Source organism: Chenopodium quinoa, unplaced genomic scaffold (assembly GCF_001683475.1).
Source record: "Chenopodium quinoa cultivar QQ74 unplaced genomic scaffold, ASM168347v1, whole genome shotgun sequence".
NCBI classification, from domain to species: domain Eukaryota; kingdom Viridiplantae; phylum Streptophyta; class Magnoliopsida; order Caryophyllales; family Amaranthaceae; genus Chenopodium; species Chenopodium quinoa.
The window spans coordinates 2,627,054-2,642,172 of record NW_018744616.1 but is presented as its reverse complement, the minus strand read 5'-3'; the positions used below and the strand labels follow the sequence as shown (position 1 = coordinate 2,642,172).

The 15,119-nt window shown below is 34.0% G+C and overlaps 1 protein-coding gene across 3 annotated transcripts; it reads right to left on the bottom strand.

Moving 5' to 3' along the window:
• Positions 1-5,720: 5,720 nt before the first annotated feature.
• LOC110700050 (nifU-like protein 4, mitochondrial) lies at positions 5,721-14,898 on the bottom strand. 3 transcript variants are annotated; one of them, XR_002507090.1, is made up of 7 exons: positions 14,697-14,898; positions 14,162-14,323; positions 10,124-10,299; positions 9,547-9,650; positions 9,338-9,449; positions 6,451-6,631; positions 5,721-6,220 (listed from the first exon to the last, which is right to left on the bottom strand). XR_002507090.1 is itself a non-coding variant. In XM_021877543.1 (6 exons), exons 1-6 carry the CDS (start codon positions 14,896-14,898, stop codon positions 6,572-6,574), a joined length of 816 nt encoding a protein of 271 aa, XP_021733235.1. In that variant the 3' UTR covers positions 6,315-6,571. The 3 variants fall into 3 exon arrangements, 1 of the variants encoding a protein (XP_021733235.1); XR_002507089.1 differs by having other exon boundaries at positions 5,721-6,217; XM_021877543.1 differs by lacking the exon at positions 5,721-6,220 and having other exon boundaries at positions 6,315-6,631.
• Positions 14,899-15,119: the final 221 nt, after the last annotated feature.

Below are 15,119 nucleotides of genomic sequence, written 5' to 3'. Positions count from 1 at the left end.
TGTTAGAGATAATAGTCTCGATTGTTTGGATCGGAGATGAGTATACAACAGGGTTACTACTTGGAATTTCTCTCACAACACGATCAGGGGTTTGCCACAACAACTCACCAATGACAGAATCAACCGTGTTATTGTTAGGCTCAATACTGACCGGAATAGAAGTCATCGATTCAGAGCATATGAATTTGGGGTTATTATCATCACCCAAACTAATTCCACCAACAGAAGTGTAGACACACATTTGTGTCTCCCCAAAACCAAACCCAGTGATGAGTACCTTTCACGTCGAATCATAATCGAATGAAGTGAAAGTGTGGAAAGTCTAGTGTTGCGGATATTCTTTTCTTTCGATCTATTTTTGAAAACCTATTTAAGAAAATAGTCAATCCAGTTTGTTTTGGTCCATGGCTAGGGTCCAATAATGGTGTAGTTGGGTCGGGTTCGAAATGAGCTTTACAACGATATATTATAAGCCCAATTCTGATGAATAATGAGGAAGCTATGGTCAAATTACTAAACCGGGCCCGGTTTGATATTTATATGCGGCCCAATGATCTAGAGGAGGGCCTAATTATGATTTATCATTCCTAATGTGATTAGGATTGATTATAGTCTTCTAGATTCTTCTAGAAGGTTCTTTTCATTCCTAATTTAATTAGCATTAATAAATTGACTTTAGTTGACTTTTTAGAGTTTTAATCAGAATAAAAGAAGTGTTTTTAAGGAAAATACGATTTTGCCCTCTTGTACGGCTAAATTTTAACAAATTAAGAAAACGCGTGGAAATTTATTTCTAGCGTCTGACGTCTGGCGCTAGAGTCCAACATTTGGCGCCACGCGCGTGTTTGGCGCTGCGGTTGTGTTTTATTCTTTTCGAAACTCTAATTCGTTTTTTATCGCATCCGGCTGATTTTCTCTATAAATAGCCTCCTAAAATTCTGTTTTCAATCATCAATTCTCGTCAATTCTTATTCTCTCTAATTCTCTTCTCTCTCTAAGCTAAAGCTTATTTTATCTCTCTCTTTTCTAAACTAGCCTTTTGCATACAAAAAATCCGCATTCACAAGATCTAGAAACACCTAGCCAAGTTCGAAGTTGCCTTCACCCTAGACGTGTAAGGTTTAATTTCTGAGGGTTTGGTCCCAAATCTCTATTTCAATTATTTAATTTAATTGTTTGTTTATTATTTTCCTTGAAATTACTAACGCGTGTATTTTGTTATTAGAAAGAGGTACGAGGCATCCAAGTAAATGCTTTAATTGATTTATTGATATAGAAATCTTGTCTAGGTTGTTATTATGATTCCTAGTGTCATGTTAGGGTATTTTGATCTTCCTAGTATCATGTTTAGGGTAATAACTAAAATTTCTAATATCAAATATGACAATTGTGATTCCTGCGATGCTTCCTATTCTCTTCCTAATATTCATGTTAGTATCATGTTAGGGCTAAAGCTTTGATTTTTATATGTTTAGTGACATGCTAGGGTTTGTTATTACTCTTGTTAGTATCATGCCTAGGATCTTGCTATTAATATTATGCTTTAACATTATTATTATTGTCATGATTATTTTTATTATTATGATTATTATTATGTTGCTTGATTATATTTATTGTTATTGCTTGATCACACCTTTTATGCATGTTTAAAGGGAATTGGTACTTGTAATCACGCTTAATAAGATAATTAATAATCTTGTTTAGGGTTAATATGATTATAGTTCAAGTGATCGCCAATAATAGTTTTGTTTGTGCATTAATATTCAACCAACATAGATTAACCAGGTTTAGGGTTAATTCTATTGATTGCATGTTAGTCAAAAAGCGCACATGAATACGATCAGAATAAAGTAGAGGCCTATTATTAGGGCAGGTTGAATTTCTTTTAGGTTGGATTTGTACCTTCATCCTCGAACCCCAGTCATGGTTCCAGACCTATTGGAGTTGACGATCTCCTGGATCGTTAAGGGGTGTAACCTTCACCTTGTGAACGGTTTACAAGTTCCTAAATTTTGTTGGCGACTCTTTTGCTCTATCTTCTTTCCCTTTGGACGCCACCGTGCTTTAGTGTATGATCACAGTGGGGTTCAAGTTTGGGGTAATGCTTGAAATATTCCCTACAAGAAGTAATAACATCTTCCTCTATTATTGCTTCATCCATAATCATATAATCCATATATAGTTCAACACAGATTTACCTAAAATTTGATTTTAGTTATTTTAATAAACTTACAACATAAATCAACTTATTATACATCAAACCATATTATAATCAATAAAGGAGATAGGAAGTTAAACTTACTTGAAGCTTGCTAATCGCTACCGTTGCTTTACCATTTCCGCCTACAATCAAAATTGAGTAACTTTAATCATCTTACAATATAAATCAACTCACAATACATGAAAACACAATAAACTCAAGGAAGAAATTCACTTATAGCTTGATAATCGCTACAAAGGGCAATACCATTTCCATTCTCTTATTGATGGGCAACTCAGGGCAATAATGCATGTACGTTTCAAATTTGCTAGTGTGGTGTACAGTAACTAACCATAGTTAACAAGTGTTAACATGCAACAAACAGCTATTGTACTTGGCATAAAGTTGGCGTCCAAAATCCAATCTAACGGAGTTGTGGTGAGTTGTTGGTTTGCTTGAACTAAGGGGCACGCATTTGTATGTTATTTACAATTCATGCCATCAAATTAACGAATTTCGCAAATTTGGGGCATGAACTTGTACTTGCCGAAAATTATGTGTCGGTCAAAGTATAACACTTGGAAAACAAAAGAGGGAGTATATAATAAGTATACGCGTTTTTTTCCATATAATAAGAAAAAAAAATGGGGGGTGTTAAACAATGCTCCCATTTTACAAGGTACCGCTCGCATTTTAATACGAACTTTCGTATTTGCCCCTCGTAAATAATTAGTCACGACACTCACCACACTCATTTCTCATTTATGAACTCACAATTGTCCCGTAACTTCTTTCTCATTTTCATATCTCTAAAATTATTAAAAAATAAAAAACAACAACATTGATCACAACAATAATAAAAATACTAATACTAATTACTCAATTAATCACAAAATTAATAATAATCATAATAAAAATTATAATAATAATACAAAGATTACAATAATAAATTTGATTAATTAATCAATTCAAAAAAAAATTACATCCGCCCAAAAAGTTAGATCCACCTAATTTTTTAGGCGGATGTTTTACTTCGATTTTTATTTAAAAGTACGACGACTTAGAGAATTCTCCGACGAAGCCTCTGGTGCTAAAACATTGTCGTTGTCCATTGCCGTAAACCCGTCGCTAATGCTTAATAAATTTTTTACAAAAAAAAACTTGGATTTTGGTGGTGGGTTGAATGTGCTGGGGTCGGATGTGGTGGTGTCGGGGAAATATTTTTTTACCACGTGGTAGTAAGTGGAGGGGTCGAGAATGATATTATACCATTATATATTACAACTTACACAAAGGACAATATCGTCCTTCCATGTCAAAAAGGGAGTTGTGCCCTGTAAAATGGGAGCATTGTTTAGCAGTTCACAAAAAGAACACACAAAAAATATGTAGTTAAGCCTATTTTTTGTTGTATTAAAGGCTATGTGCTAGTGTGCATATATACTTAATACTTCCTCCGTCCCAAAATAATTGTTACAGTCAAACTTAGTATATATTTTGATGCACTAGTTTGACCGTGTTTTTATGTAATAAAATATTAATGAAAATTAATATAAAAAAAGTTATATTATGAAATTTTATATTAATACCTACCTAACAGCATATTTTATGATAAAATATGGTTTTTATTATGTTAGTCAAAAAAGTCAAAGGTGCCATTTATTTTGAGAAAAATAAGTTTTTTATTTTTTCTGTTTTTTTAACGGCTATTTCACCAAATGTCATTGATTACTTACAAAATTCACCAAATGCCAACAAAGTTTTCAAAATTCACCAAATGTCACTGACTAACAATACAATGACACCTCGTGCCACTAATAGCATATGGACGTTAGTTTTTCGTTAATGCAATTCTTATTTCACCAAATGCCATTACTTTGGAAAATTATTTCACCAAATGCTATTACTTTTTAATTAATACACAATAATAATTTATTTTAATGAATAAAAATAATATGTTTTTTTTATTTTCGTGATGAATATTGTTTGGGTAAGGTTTTGGGGGTCATTTTGACCATTTATGGGTACAAATTAAACTCGAAATTGGTAAAAAAAACGTAAATACCCTGTTTCGCATTTTTTCCGAAAAAAATTACGATATCGACATACAAAACGGGGCATATATGTTTTTTTTATTCAATTCTGAGCTCAATTTGTTACCATAAAGGATCAAAATGACCCCAAAACCTTACCCGATCAATTTTAATGGTTAAAAAATGACGACACACTAATCGAAATATTTTTCAACACACAAAACGGAGCATTTATGTTATTCTTTTTTTTGTCAATTTTGAGCTTAATTTGTACCCATAAAGGGTCAAAATGACCCCCAAAACCTTACCTGATCAATTTTGATGGTTAAAAAATAACGACACGCTAATCGAAATATTTTTCAAAACACAAAACGGAGCATTTACGTTATTTTTTTGTCAATTCCGAGCTTAATTTGTATCCATAAAGAATCAAAATGACCCCCAAAACTATACCCGAGCAATTTTTGCCACGAAAATGAAGAAAAATAATATCTTTTTAATTAATTAAAATAAATAATTAAAATGAACCAATCATATTATGACACGTGTCAAGATTTAATCTTAATGACTAATGGAGTTAACGCCCGTTAGTCATTAATGGCATTTGGTGAATTTTTTAAAAGTTCGGTGGCATTTGATGAATTTTGAAAACCTTGATACATTTGGTGAATTTTTTAAGTACTTAGCAGCATTTGATGAAATAGTCGTTTTTTTAAACACATGCATTAGCATGGGGCGCTATTTGGTATGAATAATTTTAAAGTCAAGGTAATTGCGCGTCAAACAATCTCGAAAACAACATAATTGAGCCTTTAATGTTCAACAAAAGATGTAAATCCAAGAAACCAAACTCAGAGGAGAATTGAAACAAACTCTAAACACCCCCCTTCCCCCCTCTACAAAATTAATAAGCTAGTAACACAAATTACCCGATACAGTTGAACTGTGTTTGGCTGTTACGCCGAAAATAGTCTGTAACTTTGACTATTTTCGACCCATTTTCTTTGTTTGTGTTTCATTAAATTTTTGTTTGTTAATTTCAATGAAACTACACGAGTAGAGTATAAATGTCCCAGTCATCCTATGATGGAGTTGTTGGTCGTTGACTCATTGGTGTAGTTGTTCGTTCCCTTTAGGAAATTATTGTATGTTAGGGCTTAATAACATAATCTATCTTCTTTTGCCCTATGATTAGTTTGTTGGTAAAGAATCATTGGGGATTACAAAGATTCTTAAATTTTCGAGGACATTCAAATGAATCAGATTAAATTCATTTTCTTCGATACAAAGAATCGTTAGATCGTGTCTTTAAAAAGGTTGTATATTATAGCGATGTGTGCAAGAGATGTAGCATAGTGCAAGATCTATTCAACAAATAAGAAAACCTTTGTTTAATTTGTTTTTGTGTATTTGTTGAATTTAGATTTTATTTGTAGATAACGTATGACATTTAATTAATGCATTCCATGGGCAACCCATCCAAAACAAACAACGAAAAGTAATCCCTTGACTATGAAGAGAACCAAGGCTAACAAGTTTTCCCAAGAAACATTTTTTTTTTTTTTTTTTTTGTGACAGAAGCCAAGAAACAAACTTAATTAAACCCTAGCATACTAAAGTACTAAACTAATAAAAGTAAAGAAACTTACACCTTCGATCTAAACTATGCCTAATGTAACCAAAAACCATCGAAAATCGATATTTTGAAGTCCATTTGATGGCAGCTTTAAGATTAACCTTGGTCCATTGATTATGGTAAACCCCTCAAAAAAACATAAGTATTACAGATTTACAGTACATGAAAAACATAAGATATCATCGTATCATAAGTCTTAGCAGTAGATATCGCTTATTATTTTGACAGCAGTACCAAGAGTGAAGAATGTCCAGCATTTGATAGTAGTATTAATGTAAAGCAAGAAAGCAGGCACGTACGCAACCATTTCATATTGCTCACTGCTGCATGTCCTACAAAACTTTTGAGCTGCTTCAAATAAGAGTAAACAAGTTACCATTCATTAGCACATCTACATCTACAATCAACTGTATAGCCTGAAACAGCAGAGCTACGCAAACCAGGATTCAAGAAAGAGACCAGTAATTATTTGAACAAAAATGTATGATGTACATGTTCTCAAATTTTATTATAAAAAGATGACCCAAAAAAAAACAGAAGGGAGACTAATTGACAAATAGAGATATATAGTTATATACTACCTGTGTAGCTTTTGAACTCAATCAACAGAAAAGATATCCCTTGTTTACAGATTGATACAAATCCATTGACCCTCAATTCCCATCATTTCAAGGGTTTGGATAAATGAAATATCAAGAAGCTCTATTCCAATGCAACAGCCTCTTCTTCCTCATCATCCAACTCTTGTTCCACCCCCTTCACCTGAAAGTATCACAAACTCAACATCAAATCCAATATTATAATATTATGAGGGCACTTCCGAGTTCCAACACAGATTCTATTAAGGAAATTTTGTCTAGAACTATCCTAAAGATAGGGTCATTTGTAAACAACTACCAATTTTTTTTCTATTTGTTTAGAACTATCCGAAAGCTACAAAACGTTTAGATAGCACTACCTATTAACGTTTTCCGTCCAATTAAGACGTTATTGAACCCACTTTTTCACTTTTCTCACTTAATTAACTACCCTAATTACCTTTTCACCCTAATTAACTTTCCCTCCATTCTCACTTACAAAATCCAAGAGAACACACTCATTCAATCGAACACAAATTCTCAATTATTCATGTAATGTTTTACACTTTACTTTTAATTCATTGTTTGTTGTATCTATTTACAAGTTTTAATTGAACGCAATGAACATAATTAGGGTGTAATATAGAAATTCGGATTAGGGTTTATGGGTTCAAAAAATTTGGGGGTTTTGATTTTTAGGGTTTAGGGGTTCAATTGAGTTTTAGGTTTTGGTTATTTTGACTTTGAGATTGAATTCAATTGCATTTTAATTACTAAGGAGTTTTGATTTCTAGGGTTTAGGGAAAAGTTAATTAGGGAGGAGAGAGAAGGTAATTAAGGGTGTTAATTAAGTGGGAAAAGTGAAAATGTAGGCCCTATTAACGTTTTTTTGGACGGAAAACATTACTGGGTAGTGCTATCCAAACTTTTCTTAACTTCTGGATAGTTCTTAACAAATAAAAAAAAAACGACCTGTCTTTAGGGTAATTCTAGACAAAATTTCCTTCTATCAATGAACATGTCACTAGTCACAACGCAATAAATCAAGTTTTATCAGCAACATTTCAAAGCAACAAAGGATCTTTTATTTAATGGGTCGCTGCAATTCCCAACCATAACCTCATGATACGACACTAGAAAAAACCCCAAGACCATTCTTTTCCATTCCTTAAATACAGAAATGAACCTCCTTTAAGGATCTGAGCTGAGCTAAACTGAACTAATTGGAATTGAGCTGAATAAAGCTAAAATGAATATTTTATGAGTGAAGGAAATTAGGAACTAACTGAACTAATTGGAGCTGAACTGAATTGAAATTAAGCTGAAGTGAACATGCCCTAATACTACGTATTATGCTGGCATTATTGTTGAAATCATAAATGGACAAAGTAATTCTTGCAATGGCCCGGGCACAGTCGCACAAACCACGTGCAACAGAATATAATGAAACATTTGCACTCACCGGGATCCATATCTTAGAACCTACAAAGATAGTACAGTAAAAAAAAAAAAAACAAACAAACAAAAACAAACAAACAAACAAACAAACAAAAAAAAAAAAAAAAAAAAAAAAAAAAAAAAAAAAAGTGGATGAATTTGGCATGCATTCATTGACTGATATTTGAAGACAAGAGCAATGCAAAGCTACACCAAGATTTGAGATGAAGAACAAGACATAAATTTTGAAGCTCAATGAGGATCTATAAAGCCTCAAGCAAGTATTGACAACTTAGTGTTACAAGATCAATAAGTCTTTTGGGTGCAAGGCTTTAAAGGACATCTTTGTATATGCTATACTTTAAAAACTAAGAGGCACAATGATGGAGATACATTAAGAGTATATATTTTTCACTAATGGAAACAATCCCAACCATAACCCTTGATATAGAGAAATGATGTGGTGCTTCTAAAAATTGCAAAAGAGCATCTAAAGAAGTACAGGATGGAGAATTGCAATTCTGAAACACTTCTACTTCAAACTACTAAAAAGGAGCAGTACAAGGATGGTGGATTTAAGAAGGCACACTAGGAAGTTTAATAAAAATATAGTGGATAGGTTGTTCAATCTTAAAATTACTAGATCGAATCTGCCCAGCAGGCATCAAAAATGATTTTTCTTGAAGATTGTGCAACATCCAAGTCAAGTTTCTTAAGAGGTAGTCGAGCATTTGAAGTTACTACATTTTCTGTTGGATCCCTATCAATCGAAGGATGATAAGTCACACACATAGAAACTGAGCCAATTTCATTTACACTAGATTATGAAGCATCTCCATGCCTGTCAAAGAAGCAAGATTGTACAGTCCAAAGTTATCAAGCTATAGCCATTGCAGAGAAACCTGCTTCCATGGAAAACAAGGCTTACAAGGTGAAGCCTTAACCTATATTGAACAAGTGAAGTTCAACTGTTGAAGTAGAAGAGGTCGAAAATTTTTAATGCAAGGGAGGGAACCAACTTGCAGATTAAACTTTCATAGATTTGACCATTTAAAGACCTTATAAACAGAAGAGTTCCAAGGAGAAGTGCTGAAATTTGGACCTCTGCTTGATATCCACAGCCAAATGTTAGAAACTGATACTAGTCTATGTTGAAAGATATGAGAGAGAGAGAGAAGAGCTGAAATTTGGACCACTGCTTGATATCTACAGCCAAATGTTAGAAACAGATACTACTCTATGTTATAGCTTATAATCCTTAGAGTAAGATATCAGAGTAGATGAGAGAGAGAGAGAGAGAGAGAGAGAGAGAATCACTGGTCCAATTATGTTGCATCAATTTGCAATTTCCCAAAAAAGGAATATGTTGCGATTAAAAAAAAAACGGTGAAAGTAATAAGCAAGAACAGAGTAGGGTGAAGTCAATCAAAATGGACAGAAATGGCAGGCTCACCTCAGGCACATAGTGCATTAGCATGTTCTCAATGCCAGATTTTAAAGTCACAGACGAACTAGGACAGCCACTGCATGCTCCCTGCATCTGCAGTTTGACTATTCCAGTTTCCCTGAAAAGAAACGAAGAAGTGTCATTTACAATAAATAAATAAAAAGTTAAACCAAAGAAAATAGTAACAGATTATATGCAGAGAACCAGAAACATACGGATCAAATCCTTTATACACAATGTCACCACCATCATCCTGCACTGCAGGCCGTATGCGAGTCTCCAATAGCTCTTTTATCATAGCAACAATTTCCGAATCATCCTGCAACATAAGTTAATAATTATGAATCAAGGTGACTGCTAGATTACTCTCATTTCTCACACACACACACGTATCCCCCCTCCCCCACAGGTTGCAACTATAAAGAATAAAGTTACCTTTACACAGGGCTAGAAAATGCAGTACATAAATAGATTTAATTACGGTAGCATTAACCAAAACCTCTAGCAAAAGACTTTGCGGATTACTAACCTTGTTGTCAGTCTACATACATCTAAACCACACCCCCCCAAACCCCCCAACCCCCACCCCCACCCCCCCCCCCCAAAAAAAAAAAAAAAAAAAAAAAAAAAAAAAATCAAGCTACCACCCCACCCTAAGAAAGACCCTTTTATAAACATTTGGGTAACTTTTAAATCACAGCATGACATAAATTAGAACAAATTATGCACACAATTCTATTAAGACCTCAATGGAAAAATAGAATTTGAGAAACTGGAAGGTACAAGCCTTACTTCATGGATAGCTGTGTCCTTGGAAGCTGCAGTGCTTTCATCCAGAAATAATGGCTGACCAGATGTATAGAAATCCATGATTGCAGCAAATATCTCCGGTTTCAGAATATCCCATGTAATATCATCAGACTTTGTTACTGTTACGAAGTCTGATCCAAAGAAGACTCGTGTAACTCCTGTAAAATGAGTAAGAGCTACGGTTACAAAAAACACTATCACATGTCAAACAGTCAAAGAAGCAAGGCTTATTTCACTGTAGCGGGTCAAGCCATTCGGTAACTCGGCCAATATAAATGATGCTTGTTATGGTTATCAAACAGAAAGCAAGAACCAACAAGAAAATTTGACTCCTTTGAGAGAAAGAGAGACTCCATCACTTTAAGGTCAACAACAATTCGTTAGAGACAAAGTTACCGAGAAATTTAAAAGACCCAAAGAGGCCAGTAAATTACCAGCATATATATGTAAAAAAGAATCCAAAGATAGAAGATTCATTCCCATAGAAAAAAGATAACATTCATTTTTAAGCGATTATAAAACCCTTACAAGTCAATACAAGAAACCCTGTTATAAGCCGGTAAATCCTAACAATCAGAATTCAAAAATCTTACTAAAAGCTTAATTTTAATAACAGTGACATTAAGAATAATAATTATAATAAATAAAAATACAAAGACAGTTTGGCTAAAAAATTGGATTTTCTAATATGATGCTTAATGAATTTAAGAATTTTTAACCTTTACAAAAACTTGGATAACTATAAAATATCTAACTAGACGAGAGCCTGGAATTATACTCATAGGGAGGTTTCGACCAATCTGCTCACAAGTGCCAAAAAAATAACAAGACTAATCGCTCTTGCAAAGATAAAAGTTAAACAAGAGATGATAAAGCAAGGTCAACGGCAACAGAAGCCAGCGGGTGATCATAGCCAAAATATCTAGCAACATTCATGAGATGTGCAGGATGTCATTCATCATGAAGGCAAGCTAAGAAAATCAAAATCCTCCAATGGATTTCATACCAAAAGCAGTAGGTGATTAATGCAACAGACAAGCCTTGACAATGAGAATTAGAAACTAAAGAAGACAGTTTTAAGCTTGGAAAGAAAAAGGGACCTAAACAGAAGCTTTATGACCCCACACTCTTTACTCATCAAACATCATCTCCAACTATGTTTTAAAAGGGTGCTACCGAGTATTGCTTCAGCTTAATCTTGAGCAGCAGAACATAGGGTTTAAAGATAAGATTCCAGCACTCTATTCGTTGCAGTCACTGAACTTTGCAGTTTTGGACAGGAAGAAATAGTGGCTTTGGAGCAGCTAAGTTGGATAATACTCTATATTGAGCTAATTACCCTAATTATAAAGTCACCAAACATCAACCATCAAGATTAACCACTTTAGCTATGGTTACCCCTTAAATTAAACAAGGTAAAATAGTGATAAAAGGCTTGGGCGCTTGGCAGATTGATCGCCTGCAGCTGTTTGTAGGATTTTACAGGCATGTGTAAAAAATCGGCCACAACGTTCTCGTACTGTCAGAGTTGTATTTGTTTTCAAATTTACCACACCGATATATTCTGCATTGTATCAAACTTTAAAATAGACTAACTGATAGTTTATGGTCTCGGCTGATATTTGGTGCTACCACTCTGACACATAGCTTTTAGATAATTTTATTGAACTTTCCTCGACTTGTTACTCTTAAGGATGGCTTTAAACATTAATAAATTCAGGAATATACTAGATTTTTGTTACTATGACAGTATCATTGGTTCTTAAATCATGATTTTATAAGTACAAACCACATGCATGTCGCAACAATTAAAACCGGGTTCACAATAATTGTATAATCTCTGATAACCGCGACCCATTACCGCATTTCCTAACCATGTTTACAAGCCAAACACAATAATTGCTAAGTGAAAAATACTTATATGATTCTCAAAACCATGGTATGTATGACTGTATGTAGCAAGTATTCCCATTAAACTATTTGTGGGACATTCTTAAATACCATCCCAATGTAGTATTTTATGGAAATTCTACATGATGGCCTCGTGGTTTTGGAAAGTCCACTTGGAGACATCTTTTTATTTATTTTCTTGAATGGCCTCATGGTAATCAGGTAATGCATATATCATCAAGGTGTACTTATTGGTGTTTTTACGACTAACCCAGCCATATAATAAGTGATTTCTAACCTTGATTTTAAAATTACTAGCGTGCTGCTAGTTAGCACCCCATATTGACTAAACTTGCCCACGTAGCAACTCACGGCCAGTTTATAGTGGTCACCAAAGGCTAACTTTTATACCAATGTAGTTATTTGATCCCACATCCTTCTTCTCTAAGGTACCAATTGGAGTCTCTCAGTGTGGTAAGTGAATAGGGATCCTGCAAGATCATGGGATTTCCACCCATACAGCTTGTTAAGTATGTTTGGGTTGTGGGACTGTCTTCCAAAATGCAATTAACAATCCCAAAAACCGATTTAGCTTAATCTTGAGTACAGAAAAATGGGGTTCAAAGATAAGATTTCAAGCACTCTATTCACTGCAGCCACTGAACTTTGAAGTTTTGGACAGGAAGCACAAGTGTCTTGAAGTTTTTGGAGCAGCTAAGTTAGATAATAATCTATATTGAACTGATTAAATTATAAATTGACTGAAGATCAACCATCAAAATTATCCACTTCAATTCTGGTTAGCCCATAACCAATCAAGGTAGAAGGGATAAACGGTGGTAAAGGGCTTGGTAGATTGATCGCCTCCGGCTTTGTGTAGAATTTTACAAGTGAAACAAAAGAATCACAAAGTGGAAAATGCTGACAGGATTCTCAAAACCCATGGCATGTTTGTAGAAGTACTCTCATTAAACTAGTTGTGTAACAGACCTAAATTCTAATTCAATGTGTAGCGTTTTTGGAAATTCTACATAGAGGCCTAGTGTTTTAGAAACACTGTTTTTTGAAAAACTTTCTTAACAATATATCATTAAGGTGTCTTAATTGATGTTTTTACGACTAACCCAACCATATAATAAGTGATTTCTAACCTTAATCCTAAAAGTACTAACCTACCATGTTGAATAAAGCAACTAATGGCCCGTTCATGGCGACCACCACAGTCCACTAGATACGCCAGCAAGGCAGCAACAACTGACCAGCACAACCTTCATGCAGTTTTGCCTTGCCTGTCCGTGCGTCCGTCTCTCCCAACCACAATCAGTCATCTTTGTCCAAATCTACAGCCTTCACAAGCAGGCCAGCCTTTACCAGTTTACCTTGTTCCCTCTACTCCAACCACTTTACAACAATTCTGCTGCCAACACAACAACGAAATCTACGTCCCACAATTTTGCATTAGAAAATAAATAATAATAATAACAATTTTGCATTAGCTGATTTTGTTCCTGGACGGGTTATGGTTGAAGCGGCTCAGCGGAAGCGGGTTAAATATGAATCTCGTCGGGCGAATGGATATGGTTTCATTCCCTTCTCCTTTCCTTCTCTTGGGGAATTACAGAAGGAAGCTGCATTGCTGAAGCGCGTTCACGACGACGCAAGACATTAGGGTTCGTGCGGCAGCTCATATTTTCACTAGGGTAGGCTTTGCTATAGCTAGAGGAGTGGGGGCCCAGATTGTATCTCGGCTTCCCACTAGTTTATTGTAGGTTATATGACTTTTGTTTTTGAGAAATAATAATAATAATAATAATAAAAAAAAAAAAAAAAAAAAATAAGATAAAAAAAATAAATAAAATAAAATAAGATAAAAAAAACCCAACAAATGAAAACAATGCCTTGTACTCCAATTCAATCACACAATTGTAACTTCCAATTCCAAATTCAACTCCAAGCCAAAAATTAGGGTTAAGGTTTCTTGCCAAACAATTGAATTTTTGCTTTAAACTTAAATAAGTAATGTCAAGTGTATACATATTATAAGGTATATATCAAATTTTCCTATAACATCATAACATAATATTAAATACTACTAATAATAATAATACTCCTACAAATTAACAAGCATACCATCAATCCCAAAAAGTGCTTTTGCTAAAGGTGAATTCATGGCAGTACGAGCATTCGGAAAGTCCGAACTCCCGATTTCCATTACTGGCTTGCCCGGATAAAACATCAAGGATGCCGGATTTGGAGTCGGCTGCGTTTGAATAAACATCGTCCTCCTTTGACCTGTTCAATAATTGAATTGATGTTAACAAAGCATAAATCATCAAACATTCTTCACATCATCATCATATCAAATTCATTTCCACAACAAACACCCATCAAACTCTTCCCAACCAAACAAATAAACAAATTATCCAATTTATCAACATCACAATTTAGGGTTCTACAAAAATAATTGAATTGATGTTAACAAAGCATAAATCATCAAACATTCTTCACATTATCATCATATCAAATTCATTTCTATAACAAACACCCATCAAACTCTACAAATCATAATTGCAACCAAACAAATAAACAATCATAAAAAAAACAACAAATTATCCTATTTATCAACATCACAATTCAGGGGTTTACAAAAATATCAAAATCTGACCTAGAAATGGCGCCCATGGCTTGGAATTCAAATAATTGTGAGGTAAATTTCTGTAATTAGAAGTGCATGAAGAATCAGAAACATGGAAATTAGATGAAGATGAGACTAGCGATCGAAAATACATGCATCGACTGCGAAAAGGGTTTGAATTTAGGGCAATGAAAGATTGATGAGCTAATCTGAGATTCCGTAAGATTCTCATAACTAGTGTTCTTCCCTTATAATGGAGGTTTTAAGGAAGGTTTCGAAGATTAAAATAGAGGGAATGATCGCACGAAAGTCTATGAGGGCTCTAGTGAGACTCGAGAGTATTGTTAGCAGAGATTAACTATTTTTTGCAATGTATATTAATAAATTGACATTTAAATTTAACAACTTTAAAAGAAAGTGGCTAAGTTTAGATATTAATTTTGAGTTTCATTT

Excerpts from the sequence above, each read along its gene's own strand:
- LOC110700050 (XM_021877543.1), bottom strand. The coding sequence starts at position 14,898 with ATGAGAATCTTACGGAATCTCAGATTAGCTCATCAATCTTTCATTGCC. Across the intron at positions 14,324-14,696 it reads GCCATGGGCGCCATTTCTAG|GTCAAAGGAGGACGATGTTT; the intron begins GTCAGATTTTGA and ends ATTATTGAACAG. Across the intron at positions 9,651-10,123 it reads AGGACACAGCTATCCATGAA|GATGATTCGGAAATTGTTGC; the intron begins GTAAGGCTTGTA and ends CTTATGTTGCAG.